This window comes from Leopardus geoffroyi, chromosome E1 (assembly GCF_018350155.1).
Source record: "Leopardus geoffroyi isolate Oge1 chromosome E1, O.geoffroyi_Oge1_pat1.0, whole genome shotgun sequence".
Lineage (NCBI taxonomy): Eukaryota > Metazoa > Chordata > Mammalia > Carnivora > Felidae > Leopardus > Leopardus geoffroyi.
In genome coordinates this window covers 7260384-7285500 of record NC_059330.1, presented here as the reverse complement: position 1 = coordinate 7285500, position 25117 = coordinate 7260384, and the positions used below count along the sequence as shown (strand labels likewise).

General features: G+C 43.8%; 1 protein-coding gene and 1 long non-coding RNA gene across 2 annotated transcripts in view; one reads left to right on the top strand and one right to left on the bottom strand.

Annotated features, from left to right (window-relative positions):
• Positions 1-24447, top strand: part of HS3ST3A1 (heparan sulfate-glucosamine 3-sulfotransferase 3A1) — a 102454-nt gene extending 78007 nt beyond the window's left edge. The window contains exon 2 of the mRNA XM_045487421.1: positions 21629-24447. Coding sequence (XP_045343377.1) covers positions 21629-22250 — 622 coding nt within the window. The 3' untranslated portion in view covers positions 22251-24447. The remainder of the gene's footprint in view (positions 1-21628) is intronic.
• On the bottom strand, positions 2948-17960 carry LOC123603036. Its single transcript, XR_006714694.1, has 3 exons — positions 17797-17960; positions 4930-4934; positions 2948-2965 (listed from the first exon to the last, which is right to left on the bottom strand). It is a non-coding gene; the product is annotated as an uncharacterized LOC123603036 (long non-coding RNA).
• Positions 24448-25117: the final 670 nt, after the last annotated feature.

The window sequence follows — 25117 nt, the reverse complement described above, 5'->3', positions numbered from 1 at the left end:
TTCTAGGTCTCCCTCTCTCTCTGCCCCTTCTTCCCCAAAACTAAACATTAAGAACAAGAAAAACTGGGGTGCCTGGGTGGCTCAGTTGGTTAAGTGTCCAACTTCAGCTCAGGTCATGATCTCACAGCTCATGAGTTCGAGCCCACGTCAGGCTCTGTGCTGACAGCTCAGAGCCTGGAACCTGCTCCAGATTCTGTGTCTCCCTCTCTGTCTTCCCCTCCTCCTCTCATACTCTGTCTCTCCCTCTCTCTCAAAAATAAATAGACCATTAAAATCATATTTAAAACAAAAAGAAACGTGGTTACTGAAGGCTCGGGGTTGGGGAGGTAGGGACAGGCTGGTAAAAGGGCACACACTCTCATTTACAAGATGAGTAAACCCTGAGGATCTAACATAAAACATGGTGACTGTAGTTGGGAACACAGTTGCATAATTGAAATTTGCTAAGGGAGTAGCATTTAAATGTTCTCCCCCAAAATAAAAAAGAACGGAAAAAAAAAGTTCAAAATTTAATCATCACAAAATAGTCAAGCAGTCATGAAAAAAAAAAAATGAGAAGACCAACCACAGACTGGGAAAACATTTCAGAATCCCGTATCTAAACAAGGACGTCTAGGTAGAATTTATAAAGAATTTTACAGGGCGCCTGGCCAGCACAGTCTGCAGAGCATGTGGTCCTTGATCTTGGGGTCCTGAGTTGGAGCCCCAAGTTGCCAGTAGAGTTTACTTAAAAAATAAATAAATGTACAGCTTAAAATTTTTTTAAAAGAATATATAAAGAACTTTCAAAACTCAGAAGTAAAAAAACATAAATAAACAACCCAATTTAAAAAATGGGCCAAAAACTTCAACAGACATTTCCCCAAAGAGGCAGTTGAGCAAATGAAAAGATGTTCAGTCTCATTAGCCGTTAGGAAAATGTAAATGAAAACCACGATGAGATACCACTGCATAACTGTTAGAAAGACCAAACACACACACACACACACACACACACACACACACACACACCCTAAAGAAAAAAAAACAAAAACAAAACACAACCTTCACAGAGTATCAAGTGTTGACAAGGGCTGAAACAATTGGAATTCTCATATATTGCTTTGGAAATGTGAATAGTATTGTTACTCTTTCAAATAATTTGGCAGGGAGCATGGGTGGCTCAGTAGGTTGAGTGGCTGACGCCTGATTCTGGCTCAGGTCATGATCCCAGGGCTGTGAGATCAAAGCCCCACATCGGGTTCCACACTAAGCATGTAGCCTGCTTAGGATTCTCTCTCTCTCTCTCTCTCTCTCTCTCTCTCTCTCTCTCTTTCTCTCTCTCTCTCTCTCTGTCTCTGTTGCCCACACTCTCTCTTTCTTTCTCTCTCTATAAAGTAAAAAATAATAATTTGGCAGTTTCTTGGGAAGTTAAATATATAACTTATTGAACGACCCGGAAACCAGACAACTTACTAGTTATGTGAGAGAGAAAAAAAAATCAGTTCACACAAACCTACACCAGATGGTTTATAGCAGTTCTATTCATGATGGCTGAAAACTGGACCTGACGCGACTGTCCTCAACATGTGAATGAATAAGAAAAAAGCTGTGGTATGTCCATACAGTGGAATACTACTCAATGTTGAAAAAGAACAAGCTCTTGATGCATGCAGCTGCTTGAATGGATCTCAGAGGCACTATGCTGAGTGAAAGAAGCCAGGCTCAAAAGGTTATATGACAAAAATTTCCATTTATCTGATAATTCTCAGAAAGTCAAAATTACAGTGATGGAAAGCAGATCAACATTTGCTGGGGGTTAGGGATGAAGGAGAGGGTAAGACTACCAAGCGAGAGCACAACATCAGAGTGATAGATGTGTTTTATACGCTGACTTGAGGTCGTGGTCACACGAATCTAGATACCTATCGAATTTCATAGAACCGTGCTCCCAAAAAAAGCCAGTTTTGCCGTGTGTTCATTTAAATACGAAATAAAAGAAAAGTTTTATTAGGAACGTAAAAGAAAATCTGTATGAATGAAAGCCATCTCATCTTTGTAGATTGACGGATTTGATACAGCGAGCTGTCATTTCTTCCTAAATTAGTCCGTGCGTGTAATGGTGTTGTTGGTGCCAGTGGCAGTGAAGAGGGGAAGAGGAGTTGATGCACATATTTTATAATTCCTTCTTTTGGAAGAAAACCCATTTAATACATAAAATAAAAAGAAAATCTTTTTCAAGAATAGAAGACAGAAGCCATGTCATTTTAAATTTAAGACATATCCTGAAGTTATAATAATTTCAGAAGTGTCCTCCTAGTGCCAACATAAACATACAATAGCAGAACTTAACGCACACGACAGTGACATGGGATTTCAAATATGGAGTAAGTGTCAGTCCTGGGTGAAAAGTCAGTTATCTGTCATTTAAAAAAAATTAGAATTCAATCTCAGCAGTCACTGAAAATGAATTTCAGAATAAAATTAAAATCAGGGATGAATGTCTATTTCATGTTAGCAGCACAACCCTACGTAGAAAACATCATAAAAGAAAAACAAGGGTCATAAAGAAAAGATCTGGAAGATTTAAAGACGTTTAAAAGTTTTTGTAAATACCAGGGCTCCTGGGTGGCTCAGTCAGTTAAGGGTCCGACTTCGACTCTGGTCATGATCTCACAGTTCATGGGTTCAAGCCCCGCGTCGGGCTCTGTGCTCACAGCTCAGAGCCTGGAGCCTGCTTCGGATTCTGTGTCTCCCTCCCTCTCTGTTCCTCCCCTGCTCCTGCTCTGTTCTCTCTGTCTTAAAAATAAATAAACATTTAAAAAAATTAAAAATTTCTGTAAATACCAGGGTGCCTGGGTGGCTCAGTGAGTTAAGCACCGACTCTTGATTTTGGCTCAAGTCATGATCTCCTGGTCGACAGGCAGTGTGCTGATGGCAAGGAGCCTGCTTGGGATTCTCTCTCTCTCTCTCTCTCTCTCTCTCTCTGTGCCCCTCCCCCCTCAAATTAAATAAATACTAAAAAATTGTAAATACCATAAACAAAAGAGATTAAAAATGACAAATCAGAACATTTGCTACATATATACAAAAACATGTAAGTGTATATAAACACATACATAAAAATGTGTAAGTATTGTCAATATAAGGAAAATGCTTAAAATCTAAGGAAGAAAGCATCCCAGCAAAAGAAATACATAACCAGGAAATGTCTTAAAAAAATCATATAACTAATAAACATCTGGGAAAATGCTCACTAGTTTAAAATGTAAGTATTAAAATATTGAAACATCATTTTCCTATGTTTATCAGCAGTAATTGTGCAATGCCAAAATGCATAGTATTAATTAGGCCATGAAAAACGTGTACCTTAATCTACTGAAGTGGAAATAAGATATTCAAAAAATACATTAAAATTCAAGGACAAAGTGTAAATACCTTCATAGAAGACAAGTTTGCAACACGATTTAAAAACTTTCAAAACATACCTACCTTGGGCACCTGGGTGGCTCAGTCAGTTGAGTGTCCAACTCTTGACTTTGGCTCAGGTCATGATCACAGGGTCATAGTGTGGAGCCCTACATCAGGCTCCCAGGCTCCAAGCTGAGTGTGGAGTCTATTTGAGACTCTCTCTCTCTCTGTCTCTCTGCCCCTCTCCCTTGCTCACACACTCGCTCGCTCTCTCAAAAAAAGAAATAAAAATAAATAACAGACAAAATACACATGCTTTCCTTTCCGGGTCAAGAAAATAATAAAACATTAGAATCTTTACCTATGGAAACAACTTAAGTGCCCAACGATAAGGGATTCAGCAAACACTTTATGGCGATCCGTACAATGGGATACTGCACAGTCATTTAAAATGAAGTTGATGCGTAGTTCATACCAGGAGTGATGTTTTCTGTTTATCCCTAGTGCTTTTAAAAAGCTGTGTAGAATGGCATATGCACAAAATGATTTCATTTTGCAAATCAGTTATGAAGAAATGCATAGTCTAGACGGATATATTTTAAAATGCTGCATCTGAGTGATGGGTGGTGGGTACGTCTCCTTTTTAGGATTGTATGCTTCTCTGATTTTTCTCCTATTTCTATGGTGTAGCTTTTTGACATGTGCAAGTTTTATTTCATTTTTTATATTAAAAATATACTCATGGCTTTAAACGTAAAGCATCCTTCCTCCAACCTCCTGCCTGTTGTGATCCTTCCCACCCCAGACCAGTGTGGCCCCCTTCCCAAGGGTCTGTCTATAAATAGGGGTTCCAGATTTCTCTCACTGTTGCCAGAATTCTATGCCCTAAGGTCTGTCACAGTTCTGTTGGTCGGAAGCCGGAAGATCTCCTTCTCTTTACTGGCATTTGTTTGGTGTAAGAGACCAAAGAAAACAAAACCCTCCACGTATCCCAAAATTCCATGAAAGAGTCTTATCACTCACTCATGGAAAGGTGCTTTGGCCCCAGAACTCTGTAGAACATTCCTTGGAATATTAGTAGGTGGAAATTGCGATAATTATTAAAAATCTAGAAGTCTGATCTGCCAATGTTCTGGAGACAAAAGACAACGTACCCCTTCCGTTGTCTTTGTTTCTTATTTGTTAAACTTCAGACTTCAATAGTTACTACTGTATTGTTCTCCCTTTTCCACTATTGACCTGCTATTCTAATTAGTAAAGATTTCAGAGTAGGGGTGCCTTGGTGGCTCAGTCGCTGAAGCTCCTGAGTCTTGGTTTTGGCTCAGTTCGTGAGTTCAAGCCCCGCATCAGGCTCTGTGTTGACAGCAGGGGGACCTGCTTGGGATTCTCTCTCTCTCCCTCTCTCTCTGCCCCTCCCCTGCTTGTGCTCGCTCTCTTTCTCTCTCTCTCAAAATAAATAAATAAAACTTAAAAACGTTAAAACAACGTATATTTGGAATGCAGGTGTTTTCTGGATGGTCTCACCCTAGATCCTGTAACTTTTTCTTCCCCTGTGCAATCACTCAAATATTGTGAGAGCATGTCTGTGACATCTCTCATTTGGAAAGTCCAGCTCCTGAGGGCCCTCGGGCTTGATTGGAACCAGAGCCTCCTTTGTGTGCCTGCTTCTTTTTTAGGATGACATTTCTAAGCCCCGTGACTTCCCTCAGCCCCGACATCCACGCCGTCCGGTCCCTGAACACGAACGCAAGTGGAGGTCCTGTATCCCATCCGTCTGAATGGTTAAAAAGTCCTAAATCAAGCTAATAAACTGTTAAATGACATATATTCTCTTCTCCTCTATTTAGGGATATTCCTTCCTAACAACGGAACAGAAAAGTATGTTGAAATCTATTGTTTTTTTTTTTTTTTTACATGTCTGAAAGTATTGGTCAAATGCCAGAGATAACTAGATGTCATTCTATTGCTCAGCTGGGTATTCTGTTGATGGGTCAGCAAAGCTTAGACGAGTCGTAAAATTAGGACACACACAAATCATGAGCTAGTCTATACTTCGGCAGTATCTTCCGTTTTTTATGCTTAATTTCAGGCAGATGCTAATTCTGTTATAATTTTGTCCTATTGACAAAAACTATCCAAAGCAGGGATTGGCAAACGTGTGTTTTTGAAAGGGCCCAGATAGTATTTTATTTTATTTTAAATGTTTTAAATTTATTTATTTTGGAGAGACAGAGGCAGATTGTGAGCAGGGAAGGGGCTGAGAGAGAGAGAAAGAGAGAGAGAGAGAGAGGGATACACAGAATCCAAAGCAGGCTCCAGGCTCTGAGCTGTCAGCACAGAGCCCGACGTGGGGCTCAAACTCACAAGCCGTGAGATCGTGACCTGAGCCGAAGTCAGACGCTTAACCGACTGAGCCACCCAGGCGCCCCGATGTTTTGTGTGTTTTTTTTTTTTTTAATTTTTTTTTTCAACGTTTTTTTATTTTTGGGACAGAGAGAGACAGAGCATGAACGGGGGAGGGGCAGAGAGAGAGGGAGACACAGAATCGGAAACAGGCTCCAGGCTCTGAGCCATCAGCCCAGAGCCTGACGCGGGGCTCGAACTCACGGACCGCGAGATCGTGACCTGGCTGAAGTCAGACGCTTAACCGACTGTGCCACCCAGGCGCCCCGATGTTTTGTTTTTAATTTACACCCAAGTTAGTTACCTTACAGTGCAATAATGATTTCAGGAGTTAGAATCCATTGGTTCATCCCCTATGCGTAACACCCAGTGCTCATCCCAACAAACGTCTTCCTTAACGCTTCATTTTTAAAAATGGGGATTGCACGTTATGAAACATTTTCATAAAGTCAGAACCGTTCCGAAGCCTGGCTTTCAGCATCCACCGGGCTGCCCAGGCAAAGACTTCCGTGTCCTGCTTTGCCTGTTTCCCCTGGACCCTACGTATTCACGAGGTTTTGAGTAGCACCATTTGCTTTGTGATGCGGAACATCCCTCCACCTCCCAGTGCCCCTGTTGTGAGCACAGGGCTGGCCTGTGAGCACCTCTGGGGCCGTGAATTGGAAGAAGAGGTGAAGCCAGGAAATGAGCACTAGCATCACTAGCCGAGCTGGTGCAACTGCTACTTTCGTACCCAGTAGGTACCGCGTGCTCTCTGATCAGCACTATTCGATAAGCGACTTGTCTCTTCTCGCCGCGAACTGCTTCCCTCCCTCAGACCTTCCCGGAACCAGATCTGTGTCCGCCTTCGTATCCGCGTCAGCAGAAGCGCAGACCCGTGTCAGTTGTCGGCATTCAGACGTTTGCTTTAAAGCCACGGGGGGAGACTTGTGGAAGCTTCTTCTGGGACCTGAGCAGCGTTAGTCGTGAGAGTGGATGTCTATGGTAATAGGTGTGTCAATAGGCTAATAAATTTGTATGTGTGCAGCGGGCACTTTCTGAATTTGGGGCGAGGGGAGGGCTCTGAGCAGGGCTGTTTCTTGTCGAAGGGCACCGCTGATGCCGTTCCCCGGGGTCCCTGGAGGAGCGATGATGGCTTTCCCCTTCAGAATGGCGTGTGGGACAGCCACATCGACTGTGTCTAATGGACACTCGTTGATGGCTTTCCCGAAGTTTATTTTGTCTGCGTGCCTCGTTTCACGATGATGTCATGACTTTGGAGGTTTTCTTTATAGCATACGGGTGACATTCTGTGCGTGGGACAGACTGCGTATCCTTTTCTACTGTTCAAAACCAAAAGCTGGTGGCGGGGGTCACCTGCTGGCAATTTTAGTAAGAACCTCCAGGCAGTCCTAATCCCCCAGATCATGCAAAACCGCAGCGTCGCTTTTCCTGTTGGAAACTTAAAAGACACATTGAGAGGCGCTTGGGTGGCTCAGTCGGTTAAGTGTCCAACTTTGGCTTCAGGTCATGATCTCGCGGTTCGTGAGTTCGAGCCCCACGTCGGGCTCTGTGCTGACAGCTCGGAGCCTGCAGCCTGCTTCGGATTCTGTGTCTGGCTCTCCCTGCCCCTCCCCTGCTTGTGCTCTGTCTCTGTCCTTGAAATAAACTTTAAAAAAAAAATTGAAGAGAGACACATTGACTTAGCACCTACTCTGTGTCCGGATTGTAACAAACAGAAGGGAAAAAATAAAGCAATGGAAAGAAGCAAACATTGCACAAATGTAACAATGGACCTTCCTTCTGGTTTCTCTGCATCCTGCCCTCTGCACCTCTCTCTTACCTTTCCCACTGTCCTTAGATTGTCCATTTCCAGGCAAGGAAAACACGTTTCTTTCCTTATCTCCAGCAGCACATATGCAAAGAGCTGATAATTCCAGGCTATGAGAGAGCTCTGCATCGAAGCAGCTGTCCACAGTAGCACACAGCTGATAGCACAGCTCTCAAACGGATCATTTATAAAACTCCTGTCAAGGCCAAGACAAGCCTTGATGGGGCTTTGTGGGGGCAGCCGCCACAGAGCCGGGAGACGTGCCCACCCTCGGCCCCCACTTCGGTTAGCAACCCCATACTCCCCTTCTAGATTGTTGATCTCCTAACACCGGGTAAACTACCAGATAGGACCAAGAAAAACCAATTCTTGTAATCAGGGCTCACGTTCAATGTCACTTTCTGCCTCAGAAGCACTGTAAGGGAATTTTCCCTCTATGGGGGGGGATTTTATCTTCCAGGGACTTGAAACGTAAAGGTGGTCGAGCGCTGTGCATAGGGTATTTCTAGGATTAGAGAAGAATGTCCTATTACAGAAAGAGAGGGAACCGGAGGGGCTCAGTGGACCAGAGTCTAAGCTAAGCTTTGTCTCCCTTCAGCTGACTTCTCAGACCTTTCTGCGCCTGAAATGACGGGGCTGGATCAGCGGGAGTTCTGAGATCCTTCCTATTCTAATACTCAGCACTAGCCTTTTCTAGAACATTCTTGACTTCTTTGTTCTCACTTTCTCCATCTTTTCTTTGTCTCCCTATAAGCAGCCTCCTTCTCTTCCAACCTCCCTCTCTCTCTCTCTCTCTCTCTCTCTCACACACACACACACACACACACTTCTAAGGGTCTATAAATAACAACCTTGAGATCCTCACTAATTTAATTATACTTTACCTTTGCTATTTATAGTCCTTTATTGTAACTAAATGCAGAATCATTCTTTAAGACTTATTTCTACTCTGATTTTATTTTATTTCATTTTATATTTATTTTTGAGAGAGACAGAGACAGAGCACGAGCAGAGGAAGGGGAGAGAGAGAGGGAGACACAGAATCCAAAGCGGGCTCCAGGCCCCGAGCTGTTAGCACAGAGCCTGATGTGAGGCTCTCAGAGCCTGATGACCCAGGAACTGTGAGATCGTGACCTGAGCCAAAGTTGGATGCTCAATGGACTGAGCCCCGCAGGTGACCCTGGATATTCTTCGATATCTTCATACAACATTGGGACAAGTGTGTCAGTTCCCAAGAGCCAGACGCCTTTTAAGAACAGAATTGGGGACCCATGGATACAGAGTTAAAAATGATATTTTAAATCTTACAGATGCCTAAATTCCCCAGTGAAGTAAACTTGGAAGGAGAAAATCAGGGGGTTGAGGCAACGAGCCTTGTAAAAAAACTGGTCTATTTCTGCATTTCCTAAGAGTCAATGAATAAGATAATTTGTGTCATTGCTTAGGAAACCCATGGTCCTACACAGACATAAAGGATTAGTGCTTGAATTTATGATCTAGGATGACTCTGGCTCCTTCCCTTTCAGGATTATCCTCCTCTCTGACCTGGATACAGCTGTATTTTCTGCCATTTCATGAAGCCCTCCCCCCCGCCTCACTCCAGTTATCAACCAAGAAGCATTGAATTTTCTCTCTTCCCCTGGAGTGCCAAGGAACATAATGTGTATTTTGTTTGCTTGGTTTTTATTTTTTTAATATTTATTTTTTTTTTAGAGAGAGAGAGAGCAAGCATGAGCGGGGCAGGGGCAGAGAGAGAGAGGACAGAGGATCCCAAGCAGGCTCCCTGCTGACAGCACAGAACCTGGTGTGGGGCTTGAACTCACAAACCGTGAGGTCTTGACCTGTGTCAAACTCACTGAGCCACCCAGGTGCCCCTGTTTGGTCGGGTTTTTTTTTTTTTTTTTATGTTTATTTATTTTTGAAGGAGAGAGAGACAGAGCATGAGTGGGGGAGGGGCAGAGAGAAAGAGAGAGAGACAGAATCAGAAGCAGGTTCCAGGCTCCGAGCTGTCAGCACAGAGCCCGACTCGGGGCTCGAACTCACGAGCTGTGAGATCATGACCTGAGCCGAAGTCGGACGCACAACTGACTGACTCACGCAGGTGCCCCAGTCGGTTCTTTTAAATGAGCTTTCTCCCTTTGTCATCAAGCCTGGGGAGAGTGAAGAATCCTTTCTCTTTTTTTACTTGGTCGTTCACAGTTTTAGAAGGAATCTGCTATCAGTGGCCCTAGGAAGTATGCCAGGTTTTTAGCATTGATGTTGACGTACCTTGACCACGGTTTGGTTACTAGAATCGCACGTCTAGGGGCGCCTGGGGTGGCTCAGTCGGTTGAGCGTCTGACTTCGTCTCAAGTCATGATCTCGTGGTCCGTGAGTTCGAGCCCCGCGTCGGGCTCTGTACTGACAGCTCAGAGCCTGCAGCTTGCTTTCAGATTCTGTCTCTCTCTCTCTCTCTCTCCCCCCCTCCCCTGCTCATGGTCTGAGTCTCTCCCCAAAAATAAATAAACATTAAAAAAAAAAAAAAAGAATCCCATATCTTGATTCGGTCAGTGTGGGAGCCGGTTCAAAAACATAAGTCTTCCTCTCCCACAGAAGCCAACTCAAACAACAGCTAAAGGGAGTTTTATTTCCAGCCTTACAAGTCACGTTTGGAGGGGGGTCCGACATCACAGCAGCAGGAAAAGAAATACTGATGTGTTGGGACCTTGGCCCGAGGGATGGCGGGCTGACAGCGCTGGGAGCTTTCCTGCTCCAGGCTCACGGCATCGGGGACCCCTGGGAACCACCTTCACGCCAAGGCCATGCAAAGAGCATGTGTTTCCTAGAATTTTCTGCTGCCAGAGGCTTCCAAAAGCAGACACATTGGTTGTACAGAGTAAGAAAGTGCGTGGTGAGCGTGAGCGCCAGGGCCAGATTTATTGACTCCTCAAGGTAAATTACCTGTGTGTTACAGCTCAGGGGGACTTTCCTTTACGAAGAAAGCCTTTGGAAACCACGTTCTAGCTCTTCCTGCCTGTTGGCAAGATTCCAAGCAGAAACATTTTCGCGGTGTGATGAGTAGGGAAGAAACGTCAGGCATGCTGATACGTTTTGACAGAATATCGAAGGTGGCCAGTTACGGCAACCGTAAGAGTCCTGCTAAGGCTGCTGGCATGCCTGGGGAGGTTCAAAGATTTTCATGTTCTGTCTCTTTTCACTCGTCACCGTGTGTCTTTGGACAAGTCCCATTCCCTCTCTGAACCGATCTCCAACTGGGAAATGATATCAACAATTCTAGCTTTTCGCTGCTGTCGTGAGATGCGAGAAATACACGTCAGATTGGGGTCTGCCTACGGTAAATGCTTAGTAAGTGTTCAATGGCTTCTGTCTTCAGATACCTCCTTTTGAATTTTTGGCTGCCCTGTGTCTGTTATTTTTCACAAAGCCCTATCTGTGAATCTTCGTCTCCTAGCCGGTCTAGCAGTGACATCTTGTTTTGATGTCGAGGCCCAGAGAACTGATGTGATTTGCTCAAGGTCGCACATTTCAGGAACAGCAAAATCAAGATGAATTCGCTTTCCTAGTCCCAGTTTTGAGTTTCCTATTAAACTATGTTGTCCTCGTGGAGGTAGATGATCCATCCGGGCCATATTTTATTGTAAAATCAATAATGCTTTGTCCTCATTAGAATTCTTAGGCAGAAATCCTAACCTTTAAAAATTAGCCTCAACTCTACTGAAAGAAAAACATATTCTTTTCCTTTTTTGGGGAAAAGGGAGCCCACTTCTTTCTTCAAAATAACTTTTTTTGGCGGGGGGGGGGGTGTTGATTTGTTTCAGTAAATTTCCTGGCATTTTCCATGTGTAAGCCTTTGGGATCTTCTTTGAAAACTGCTTTGTTCCCATCGTAATTCAGCTTTTCAGCCTCATCAAAAGACCTCTTCCTTTCCCGCCTAAGCCTCCCCCCAAATCCCCCCCCCCACCCGCAGTCCAGGTCTTTAGCTCATGTTAGCAGAGCCTCCTACCCCAACTAACCACCTACTTTGTTTTTTCGTCCATCCCAGTGTGCAGACACATTTCTTCATCTGCATTCAGTTCAGAGTTTGGGGCTCCAAGGGTCTTCACAGATACCCTCTGGGCAGGTGTCTCACGATCCCACGTTCTCCACCTGTCGGATTTGCCCATCCAAGCCATCTTCAGTGTATTCTCATCCCGTTCCTTCTGTCTGCTGACTTCCTCTTATCCGATGCAGTGGACATGACCTTGCACTAGGCATTGGGGCACCCATCCGTCACCTTCCGTACTGCCTATGGGAACTTGGGTATGCCACTTAGGCTCTCTGAATCTCAGCCTGCTCGTCAGAAAAACTGGGGAGCACGATGCCTGTCTTATCCCTCCTGGATCCGGGTAAAGCTTAAAGCAATTGCTAAACTGTTTTTGCAAACATAATGCATTCTTTATCATCTCTGTACCCCTGCTGACGCTCTAGAGACACATCCGCTGTGATGCCTGATGCTGTGAACACTGCTGTGCTTACAGAGCCATGAGAATCAGTGGCCCGGGTGTGGGACAGAGGTTAGGTGGCTCCTGTTCTGATCACTGATCTGGGCGAGGGCGGGGGGAGAGGTCATTGAGAGGACCACTGATTCCCGTGTATGGGAGCTGAGCTCCTTTTCCTTTATGATCTGAATTTCCACCAGTTGGAGATGTGGTTGGTTTAGCAAATGCACTGTTTTGAATGGCATGTTTTTCTTGGAGAATTAGGGAGAATTGGTCCATTTATTTTTTTATAAGTGTTGGAAACGTTTTACCGCAACGTAACCGAATCCAGAAAAGGACACAAATCCTGCATTATGGAGGGGGGGTTACTTCCATCTCTCCACAGGCACCTTGTGCCCCGTTCCAGTCTCTCACTCCCCCAAGGGCATCCACTGTCCTGACATCTAACACTGTACGTGGATTTTGCCTGTTTTTGAACTTTTTAGAAGAGAAATCATTCAGTATATACAATTTTGTGTCTTGGCTTGTGTTTGTTAATAACATTGTGTTTTGGGGATTCATTCACAATTTACATCATCAAAAATGATACACACACACACACACATATATACACACATGTATATGCATATGCATACATGAATTTACATATATGTATACATACATATATACATATATATGCTTCTATTTTTGATGGATATTTGGGGAGCTTGTCTTTGGGGCTCTTATGATTAACCATGAATGTTCATGACCATGTCTTTTGATGAACATATGTATGATTTATAATTTTTGTTTTAATGTTTATTCACCTTTGAGAGAGATAGAGACAGAGCATGAGTAGGGGAGGGGCAGAGAGAGAGGGAGGCACAGAATCTGAGGCAGGCTCTGGGCTCTGACCTGTCAGCACAGAACCCAATGCGGGGCTTGAACTCACGAACTGTGAGATCATGACCTGAGCCGAAGTCGGACACTCAACCGACTGAGCCACCCAGCCACCTATGCATACATAGGGTATGATTTCTATTGCATATGATCCTGGGAGTACAATTGCTGGGCCATAGGGTATGCATATGTTCTGCTTTGGTGAATAGTTCCAAATAGTTTCCTAAAGTCTTTATGCCAGTTTATACTCAGACCAACAGGGAGCCAGTTGTTGCACATCTTTGCCCATATTTGGAATTCTCTGTGGTTTTTATTCTAGCCATCCACGTTGGGTGTGTGTTACTGTGTTTTAATATGCATTTCCTTGATAACTAATGAAATGCAGTACCTTTTCATATGTTTATTGACGATTTGGGTACTTTAATTTTTGTATGCAGTGCCTGTTCAAGACATTTGCCCATTTTTCTTTTATGATGTCTAGTTTTTTTTAACTCGTTGATGTGTAGGAACTCTTCATGTATTACGGATATGAATCTTTTGTCAGGTAAATGTATTTTAAATATCTTCTTTTAACACCTGTCTCCTTACTCTTAATGGAACCGTTTGATGAACAGGAGTTCCTATTTTTAATATAGTCCAATTCATCATTCTTTGTGGTTATTCTTTTAAGACACTTCAGAAATACTTGCCCCCCTCAATCATTAAGATGCTCTCTTAGGTTTCCTTACAAAAGTTTTTATTATTTTGTCATTCGTGTTTATGTGTACCAGCCATCTGGAGTTGACTTCTCTCTGTGGGGAGAGACCAAGATTTACTTTTCCATGTGAATAACTGGTTAACCAAACTAAAAATACAATGAGGGAGGGTAATTTTTTAAGGAAGAAGTGCCTCTGGAGAGGGCCAGCAGCAGTTCCAGCAGGAAGGCAGTATGAGGTCAGTGTGAATTCAGAGGAAATGACCCAAATGAATACAAAGGGTGAAGCACATGATGAGGTCGGTTCTCTTTTATACTTTCTTTTTTTTATTAAATTTTTTTTTCAACGTTTATTTATTTTTGGGACAGAGAGAGACAGAGCATGAACGGGGGAGGGGCAGAGAGAGAGGGAGACACAGAATCGGAAACAGGCTCCAGGCTCTGAGCCATCAGCCCAGAGCCTGACGCGGGGCTCGAACTCACGGACCGCGAGATCGTGACCTGGCTGAAGTCGGACGCTTAACCGACTGCGCCACCCAGGCGCCCCTCTCTTTTATACTTTCTTGAATGTATTACACGCGCGATGAATATGTGTTGTTGAGTGCCATCAAGGGCTACCTCTCAGTGGTGCCCTTGACCGTGCCAGGTGATGGTCGTGCACACAGCACTAGAGTGGCGGGTGGCCTTGTCTCTGGGACTGTCACTGGACATGGAGGCAGATCTATCTGTTCAGCAGTGTGGCAGAAGGAAAAGTCTTCTGGGTCACCTGAGTACTCCTATCACAAAGTACTCAGTTGACTTAGGGCTTAGGTAAAAAAAACAGACTATTTAGCAGGTGTATTATGGTTCCTACTTGGCCATTTCCTGTACCACAGACATCTGGAAAACTGCTCAGATATAACTGGAGGCCCATAGAGATTCATCCCAGTGAGACTGATCAGATCCAAAATGAAATCCTAGGGCATCTGGGTAGCACAACATCCCGAGGCACATGGAAGTGTTCCCAAACAGTTTCCTTCTGGGGACAGGTGTGCCACATGGCATGGGAAGGAGTTGAAAAACTGAGCTCACCTCTCTTCCACCGGAACAGGCCAGTCCTTCCAAATAACTTGGCTTTGCCAGGCTGTGGCTTTCAAACCAGGCACTGTCCTTGCCTGAACATCATACATACAGGGCCTCTAGTGGACAGGTGTGCAGATATCCCGGGAACATGTCAGAGGGTCTCTGATCTTCTCTGGACCCTTGTGATCTGGACTGGATGGGGTTTTCCTGGAAGCTGGAAATTCTAAACACGAGGCATCCGCTTCTTGAGAACAATTCTTGGTATGTCCCTTGCTATAATGGTCGTGTCAATACTGCTTATGGTCCAGATTTCTGAGCCCTTTGGCTTGATTTTTGGGTGAGGTGAGTAAGCGGAGATTAGAGAGGTTGAATGACTCACTCACAGTCACCCAGCCAGCAGTGGGCAAGAAGCAGGCCAAAAACCTCATTTCTTAACCAGACAGTTCCAGATACGACATAAATTCTTATATTCCCCTTTGGTCTAGCAAGAGGAGAGCGAAAACCACAGCCTCTCTCAGGACCTTGTGCTGAATGCTTCATGATCTGCAAAACCAGAAAGGCTCTTCTGTCTGATTAAATTCTGTGGATGCAATTGGAGGCCTTGTCTTCTTGGTGCGTTGTGTTTGTTTCTTTAATGAATGACAACATGATACAATCGACAGAACGTAATATTTGCCATCTTAACCGCTCTTAAGTGACCAGTTCGGTAGTGTTGAGTGCATTTACATCGTGGAGCAATCATTTCCCAGAACGCTTTCCATCTCACAAAATTAAAACTGTGTGTGGTTAAACAGCTCTCCCCTCCGCCCCCACAGCCCGTGGGAACAACCATTCGACTTTCTGTTCCTGTGAACGTGATGGCTCTAGAGACCTCACATACATAGAGTCACAGTTCTTCTGTGACTGGCTTATTTTTCAGACCATAATGTCGTCAAGGTTCGTCCTTTGTTGGAGCACATGTCAGACTCCCCTTGCTTTTTAAGGCTGCAGCATATTCCATTGTGCGTATGGAGCCTGTTTTGTGTATCCGTTCATCCGCCGATGGTCACTTGGTTGCTTTCGCTTTTTGGCCGCTGTGATTCCTGTTGTGTCCCTGTTGGTGCCATCCACTTTGTAATAATCCTTCATTTGCTTGTGAGATCCCCTCTTACCCTTGGCTTCCTCGGGGCGGGGGGGGGGAACAAGCTTATCTAATGTTTCCTCAAAATTCTAAAAAATTTTTTGAATGTTTTTTATTTGAGACCGGGGGAGACAGAGCATGAGCAGGGAGGGGGAGGCAGCGAGAGAGAGGGAGACACAGAATCGGAAGCAGGCTCCAGGCTCTGAGCTTTCGGCACAGAGCCTGACGCGGGGTTGAACCCACAAGCTGTGAGATCATGACCTCAACGGACTGAGCCACCCAGGCGCCCCTCGAAATTCTGGTTTTACCCATTTCCCTATCTCCATACCTGCTACCCCTGTCTCTAAATCTGTGTCACTGTTGAGAGGTGAGGTTGGGATAGGGTACATAGCTGGGAATTGAGGCCTCGTAGGATGTACCCCTTCTGTCTACCAATTGAGTTTCTCACTCCCCACCCCAACTCGTTCTGTTTTTAGGGAAACTTCACACATCTTACTGCACACACTTTTCTTTTCCTTTAGCCTGTCTGGTGTTTCTTCAAAACTTTCATGATACCGGGATGGCTTTCTCCCTGTCCATTCGGGGCCCAAGTCCTGGCATGGCGTAGGGTCCCAGTCTATGCCTCACTCAGTCAGGAAGGTTGGTTTGCAGGTTGTCCTCAACAGTTTGAAATAAGATATTCCAAATTACACGTGCATTTCCTTTCCTGTGATAGATGAGCTCGAGTTTGAACGTGACAATTCAAATTGCAGTGTGGGAAGGAATAAAGAAATTAAAAAGGAGATTCCTCTTCAGCGAATCCTGTCGTGAGTCCTTTTACAGTGCCAGCTGGGTTAAGGATCTGCGCAGACGATGACTACTTGGTTTCTGAAGAAAGTAGCCTGCAGGCAGCTTCCAGTTAACTCGGACTCCCCATCCCCACCCGCCCTGTTAAAACCAGTCCGTTTCTTCATCCTGTGGATGACAGTAACGAATGTGTTTTTCTTCTGAAATCCCATTTGAGCTGTTTGCTCTTTTAAACGCCTATCTTGGAGAGCTCTTTCCCCTTCTCTGTTGAGATCATTTGAAATATGGTTTCTTTTTTCAGGGACGTTAGCCGGGTTTCCTCTGGTGCAGCACAATCTGTAGCCATAATCTCTGCTGAAAGGCTGCTGGGGAATCTGTGTGTTCTCCAGAGACAGGAGGGGGGGGGGGCGGGTTGAGATCACCAACCAGTAGCTTCTGAGCAAACTCTGTTTTCTCTATTTTACTGGCCAAAAAAGGAGGTAGAGTAGTTTGAAAGTCCGAGATCATAGGAAAGGAGGCAAGAATGTGTACTTTTTTTTTTTTCATCAGCCAATCCTTTTTCTTATAACGTCACTGACATTGAACGTTTGCTTTTGCTACCCCAGACCTTTTCACACAGGTGATCAAATTTCCTTCACTGATTTATGCCAACAGTATCTGGATGGATCTCCTGGCTCATCTTGGAAAAGCGTAACCTAAGCTTCCAAAGGGGATTGGCCTAGCCAGTTTGTCAGATCTCTGTGGGGAGCGTCACCGTGACGAGTCCGTGAATGGAGGTCACACAAAGACACCAGTGCTGCATAAAGCAGTGACCACAATCTGTGTCTTCCTCATGGCAACACTGAACTCTGGTCTTTGCCGAATCTTAACCCCGACCGGAAGGCGTATTTAAGGAGTGGGAGAGGATGGGTAACGTGAAAGGTTCTTTTGCAGAAAGAATTGCAGATTTCTTAAAACAACAAAAAGCAACAGAAATCAGATATCTACTTATCAAGTCCTTCTCCAAGGAAGAAAATGAAGATAACCTGACTGAAGTAGCCAAGACCGCAAGAATCTGAGAATACCCAGCATTACTAAACTAACCCAACGTCAGTGGCTTATTGCCACAAATATTGAGGAATCTGCCACTAGGAAGCAGAATTGTTGTTGTTTTTTTTTATGTTTTCATGTAAACTCCAGTTAGTTAACATACAGTGTGATAATGCTAGTTTCAGGTGTACAATATAGCGATTCAGGAATTCCATACATCACCGGGTGCTCATTGTAAGTGCCCTCCTTAATCCTCATCGCCCATTTTACCCATCCCCCCTCTCATAACCATCAATTTGTTTTCCACAGTTAAGAAGAGTCTGTTTCTTGGTTTGCTTCTCTATCTCTCTCTCTCTCTCTCTCTTTTTTTTCCTTTTTTTCTCATTTGTTTTCGTTCTTAAATTCCACATATGAGTGAAATCATACGGTATTTGTCTTTCTCTGACTGGCTTATTTCACTTAGCATAATACTCTCCAGCTCCATCCATGTCATTGCAAATGGCAAGATTTTATTCTTTTTTGATGGCTGAGTAATATTCTGTTGTATATATACTACATCTTCTTTATCCATTCATCCATCGATGGACACTTGGGCTGTTTCCATAGTTTGCCTATTGTAGGTAATGTTGCTATAAACATTGGGGTGCATGTATCCCTTTGAATTAGTATTCTTCTATTCTTTGGATAAATACCTAGTAGTGCAATTGCTGGGTCATGGGTAGCTCTATTTTTTGAGGAGCCTCCCTATTGTTTTCCAAAGTGGCTACACCAGTTTGCGTGCCCACCAATAGTGTGTGAGGATCCCCCTTTCTCCACATCCTTGCCAACAGCTGTTGGGGAACCAGAATGTTTATGAACCAGTTGATACGACATCTGAGACAGACTTTCGGGTAATTCATTTGTGGAGGGAGGGAGTAGAAATGGAGGGTGTTATGAATGATGTGAAATTAGCCACTAGTTTTTATTTTTTTTGACGTTGGATGTAAGGTACGTGAGATTTGCATTACCTTTCTCTCTACTTCAGGGTGTGTTTGAAATTTTTCTTAATACAACGTTAGCATTATTTTACTCCAGAGGCAAACTAGAAACGCATAACCAAATTAAGGGGAAAATACAGTAAACCCACCTTTAGAAATAAAAGTAAAAAGCAATCCCAGATAATACCTGGATTAAAAAGGAAATAAAAAGTATAAAACACAATTAACATATTTATGAAAATGACAACAGTGTGTGAAAACGTGAAACTTGACCAAATTTCTATGTCAAGGGGAAATAATGGTCTCAAAATGATTTTATTACTGGAGAAGAGAGATTGAAAATAAATGAAGCATCCTGCGAAATGAATTTGAAGAACAACAGAGCAGAAAAAGAAAAAGACAAAAGGGAGCATTAAAAAAGCTAAAATGCAAATAAATGAATTTAAAAAGATAAACGAATCTAGAAAGCAGAAAGAAGGGCAGAAAACACAAAATTACGGGAGACTGTAAAATTACGGTCAAGACTGGGATGTAAGGCTGGGTGACTTAGAAACATCTTAATTGCCAAAATTGACACAAGACAGAGTATTTACAAAAAATAAGTAAGTAAAAGTGAAAAGGTTTTTGAAAATTCTAGTTTCTGGGGTGCCTGGGTGGCTCAGTCGGTAAGTGTCCGACTTTGGCTCAGGTCATGATCTCGCGGTCCGTGGGTTCGAGCCCCGCGTCGGGCTCTGTGCTGACAGCTCAGAGCCTGGAGCCTGTTTCAGATTCTGTGTCTCCCTCTCTCTCTGCCCCTCCCCTGTTCATGCGCTGTCTCTCTCTCTGTCTCAAAAATAAATAAATGTTAAAAAAAAAAAGAAAATTCTAGTTTCTTTCCTATCCTGCCTCCCACAAGAACCAGTATTAGATGGCTTTGTAGGTAATGCCCCCCAAATTTAAAGAACAGAAAATTATTTTCTACTTAAACTTCTCTAGGATATGGAAAAATACAAAACATTGCCCAACTCATTTGTGTAATATTTCATATTCTAACAATTGATTAAGCTATTGATCAAGAGAAAAATGACCGGAACAGCTCATAATGAATATGAATGAAAATCCAAAAGAAAATAATGATGAGCCAAATCCACGTCTATATAAAAAGAAAAATAGATCAGAAACGGTCTGTATTCCAGGAATAAAAGTGAATCCAGTGTAAGAACATTTAGAAGTTCGATTCTTCTTATGACGGATCAAAGAATAAATTTAGTCATTGAAATAAATCTCCAAAATACATTTGTTCTAGTAATGATTTGTGCAACAGCTATTTCTTACAAAACTTGTAATTAGGGAGACAGTGCTTTTATATCAGATGGGGGGTTTAATGGTAAGTAGTACGTTTAAAATGGAAGAATAAATAGGTTAACTCTCCTCCTCACACTTTAAAAACATGTTTATTTGTTTATTCTTATTTTTTTTAACTTTTATTTATTTTCGAGAGACAGAGAGCAAGGAGGGGAGGGACAGAGAGAGAGAGAGAGAGGGAGACACAGAATCCGAAGTAGGTTCCAGGCTCCGAGCTGTCAGCACAGAGCCCGACGCGGGGCTCAAACTCATGAACTGTGAGATCATGACCTGAGCTGAAGTCAGACACGTAACTGACTGAGCCACCCAGGCACCCCTGTTTATTTATTTATTTTGAGAGAGAGAGAGAAAGAATGAGTGGGGGAGGTGCAGAGAGAAGGGAGAGAGAGAGAGAGAGAGAGAGAGAGAGAGAGAGAGAGAGAGAGAGAGAATCCCAAGCAGGCTCTGCACTGTCAGCTCGACCTGGGGCTCGATCCCACAACCTGTGACACCATAACTTGAGTTGCAGTCAACAGTAGGATGCTTCATCGACTGCGCCACCCAGGCGCCCCTCTCTTACACTTTTTGACTGGTCCTGAAACCCATCAGTTCCCAGTAAGACCACGTGCTTGAACTGGATAGCAATGTCTGCTCCATCAAGACTCCAGGGGCATATTTTTCTTTCAGCGTGGCCAAGTGATGCTAACGTTCATCAGGAAAAATGAGCAGACAAGAATCAAGAATGTTCTGAACAGAGAGCCAGAATTCACTTTGTTGTCGTGAAAATATAACATGATAATAATGCCATAATCGAGCCAATGGATGTAGACTGTTGGAGTGACACCTTTTCAAATTATTAGATTAAGTTTAATAAGTCTTGTCTGTTACAGGAACATTCAGAAATTCTAAAGGGAAGTATGCTGTGTACTATGCAGTGGCGTTAGGTTAAATCTAATTGCTTTGTTTATAAGAAAACTACAGAAAGTGTTCAGGGTATTTTAATACCATCTCATGGTAGTCATGTGTTTATTATGTCTAATTTGCCTGAAGAATTTGATCAGGGTTATTTTCTTACAGCATTGTGGGCTAACAATAATAATAATAATAATAATAATAATAATGATAATAATAATAAGGGACATCTAGGTGGCTCAGTCCGTCAAGCGTCTGACTTCGGCACAGGTCATGATCTCCCAGTTCTGAGTTCAAGCCCCAAGTCGGGCTCTGTGCTGACAGCTCAGAGCCTGGAGCCTGCTTTGGACTCTGTGTCTCCCTCTCTTTCTCTCTCTGCCCCTCCCCTCTTATGCTCCCTCTCTCTCCCTCTCAATCTCTCAAAAATAAATAAACGTTAACTTTTTTTTAATAATAATAATAATAATAATAATAATAATAGTAATAAATTGCATAGCTCTTATTCTGTGCCACTCTTCTAAGGTATTGAGATATATTAACTCCCTTAAGCATCACTAACGCTGTATGAGATCCATAATATTGTTTCCCTCGAGGCACAGTATTCGATCAACCTCGCCATCTAGGAAGTGGGAGAGTCAGCCCTGAGCTCCGGCACCCTGGCTCCCGAGTCTACAGGACGCGTCCCTCCTCGGAATGCGCTCTCTCTGTACAGCTGGGAAGGTCGCTCCTTTTTTAGGCTCTCACGTGACCTTTTGCTTTCCCCAGGGACCTGATGCCGAGGACCCTGGACGGGCAGATCACCATGGAGAAGACGCCCAGCTACTTCGTGACCCGCGAGGCGCCCGCGCGCATCTCGGCCATGTCCAAGGACACCAAGCTCATCGTGGTGGTGCGCGACCCGGTGACCCGGGCCATCTCGGACTACACGCAGACGCTGTCCAAGCGGCCCGACATCCCCACCTTCGAGAGCCTGACGTTCAAGAACCGCACGACGGGCCTCATCGACACGTCGTGGAGCGCCATCCAGATCGGCATCTACGCCAAGCACCTGGAGCACTGGCTGCGCCACTTTCCCATCGGCCAGATGCTCTTCGTGAGCGGGGAGCGGCTCATCAGCGACCCGGCCGGCGAGCTGGGCCGCGTGCAGGACTTCCTGGGCCTCAAGAGGATCATCACCGACAAGCACTTCTACTTTAACAAGACCAAGGGCTTCCCCTGCCTCAAGAAGGCCGAGGGCAGCAGCAAGCCCCACTGCCTGGGCAAGACCAAGGGCAGGACCCACCCGGAGATCGACCGCGAGGTGGTGCGCCTGCTGCGCGACTTCTACCGGCCCTTCAACTTGAAGTTCTACCAGATGACCGGCCAGGACTTCGGCTGGGATGGATAACAGTATAATTTAAAAAGAAAAAGAAAAATATCAAAATATAATATATTTTTTTACCACTCGGTAGGGAAAAGGCAGTTTAATATTTGTGCTGAAAATATTTGTTTCCGTATTTTTTTTTCCCCCAGTGAATGTTAAAGAGAGTGTTCTGGCCTCCGCCCGCGTCTCGCCTTCCACGTGCCGACATTTGGACCAGCAAAAAAGGAAAACCTCACTGGTCTAAATACTTTCAGTTTTCTACTTTTATTTTATGTGTTCTATACACAGTTATAAACCACGAGCGTTGGTGGCCATTGAGGGAAATCCTGAGGGTAAATCGATCGATCTCGGTGTCTGTCTCTGCCTCTCTGTCTCTTGTCTGTCTTTCCACGGGTCCCAGATAAAATGATCTCTGCTTCTATTTCCTCCCTTGTCACTTTTTTTTTCTTGCACCGCTTTTCAAAAAGCGTTTCCCACTTAATAATATTCCCATGTTTGTACACCGCTTCCCAGTTACCATAGAACTTTTGAATAAAGCACCTTTTGCCGTCCTTATCTGAAGGTGGGGTAAGCGCATAGCACATAAAGATTATGATTCCCTTTTTACAGAGAAGGTGACTGAGTCTCAGGGACGTTAAATGACTTCTCGTAAGGCCAGATGGTGGACCTTGGGCAAAACCCCATCTTCTACCTGTTCCCTATATCCTGCCACTTGTTCCAGAGAGAATTGGAAGTGAGGCATGTATCCTTTTAGAGACGGTTAGCTAGTCTGAGGACGATCGGAGATGGGACAGCGAGGGTTTCCTGTCGCCTTCTGAAGTTCCAGGCTAGCTTTGTGACACGCTAAGTCACAAGGAGTCACCCGTGTTCGAGGACACCGCTCAGACGTGGACATAACGTCTTTCAAGGGCCAGTCTTAGCTTGTGGAAGTACCCTGAGATCTAGAAATCTTGGTTTTGTTGAGGTTGAGAGAAATTACTGGATCTGTGTCTGGAGAACCAGACAGACACTCACACTAGGAACCGGAAAAAAATGGTAGGAGCATAAGTTACCTATGTGTGGTGTTCACTGTCTTTTTTTTTTTTTTTTTTTTTTAAAGAAAAACCCACTTCAGCAAGAGCTTATGAGTATGAACCTCCTTTTTTGTTACCTCTTTTTTTTAACAAAGAAAACCTGCTTCTCTTTGTAATGTGTCATTTCTAATCTTGGAGCTAATACTAAGAAAAAAAAATAAATGTCATTATTTTTCACAGGTCGAAGACTGTCACCGTCACTTTCTTTCTCCCCCTGCTTCCTGTTCATACCAGGGATAACCGAATATTCATTAATGTTTGGGAAATATTCTAAGAAACAAAGATGTGGGTAAAATGGCAGTTTTTTCCTTCTCCCCATCTATTTCTCTCCTCCCCCTCCCTTTAAATAGCTCAAATAAATCAATAGTTTATTAAGAGTATTCCTTTCCTCTCTGAGTGGGCATTAACAAGATTAGCATTAATGGGAATTAAATTGGTTTAGAGAGAAGCACATATGCACGAAATATATAAAACATTTATAATTAGTCTGTCAGCAACCTTTTATTACAGTTGTAAACCCAAGAGGAAAATGTCTCCCATCTCCTGGAAGTTTTCCGTATCTGCCAAAAATTTAAAGGACCAGACCCTACAGTCTCCTAAAATAATAATTCTTTTTCTTCTCCGGCGCGGTCAATCAAAAGAAACTAGAGTTGTCTGCAAATGTGCAGCCAAATGTGCCTCAACCATAGACGCTGCCTCAAGGGAAGTAAATCTTTCCGGAGAGACCTAACACAGGATTCAAATGAAGGGGAAAAAATTATTTAAGTTTCAAGGTGTTCCAACATTGCTCCAAACCCTTGAATTTTCTGTACGAATATACCACTTAGGAGAGTTAAGAAAACCCCAATTCCCCATCTCCTTTGCCCAGTTGATTGCCTTGCCTTCCGTGCCCTTAATTTTCCAAGGCAGCACCCCTGGTTTTGTTATTCTTAAATCCTCACTTTGAGAAACGAGATACTCATCTGAAACTCTTTGCATCTTTTCTCTTAACTCATTTTGTTCATGCCTCTGATTCCTTGGTAAGCCTTTGCCTGGCATTGCGCAGATGTGCCTTGTGCAGGGAAACTAGCGCATCTGACAGTTGTATTCCGCCATTTTCCTCTTGTTGTGTTAAGAAATAATAAAAGAACGGAATTGAGTTCAAAGCACCTCTTCTTGCATGTAGATTTTTTTTTGAAATTCATATTATTTAAAAAAAAAAAATGAATGACTCTAGAGCCCGCCAGGAGAGCTTTCTAACTTCTCAAGTTTCATAACAGGGTCAGAAGTTATAGATCCCAGCCAAACAGATCTAGAGTCAGTGTACTGGAAGTTTCCTCCAGAGCAGAAATTGCACTTAACTCCTGCTGTGTGTGGACTTGGCTTCACATTTCTTTTGTCCATTTAGCTATATCAAATAGTAGGGGGTTTTTTAAGATTTTTTTAGAGAGAGAGTAAGTGGGGGAGGGGCAAAGGGAGAGGGAGGAAAAGAATCCCAAACAGGCTATACTCTCCGTGCAGAGCTTGACACAGAGCTCCATCCCATGACCTTGAGATCATGACCGGAGCCAAAATCAAGACTCAAGACACTCAACCTACTGAGCCACCTAAGCGCCCCAGGTTTTGTCCTTGCTGTGAACATCTTAGCCAAGCTTTCTCTTCAGTTGTCTGTTCCATAGCCATGCTGACCTCCTACACGCTTCTTAGAGGTGGAGAATTCTGTCTCCAGAAGAGCATATAATTCTCTAGGTAACTTGGTAACTTTCAAGGGGAACTCATTTATTCTAACCACTGGACATTAATAAGCTCCATTATTGCAGAGTATTAATCCCACTGTGA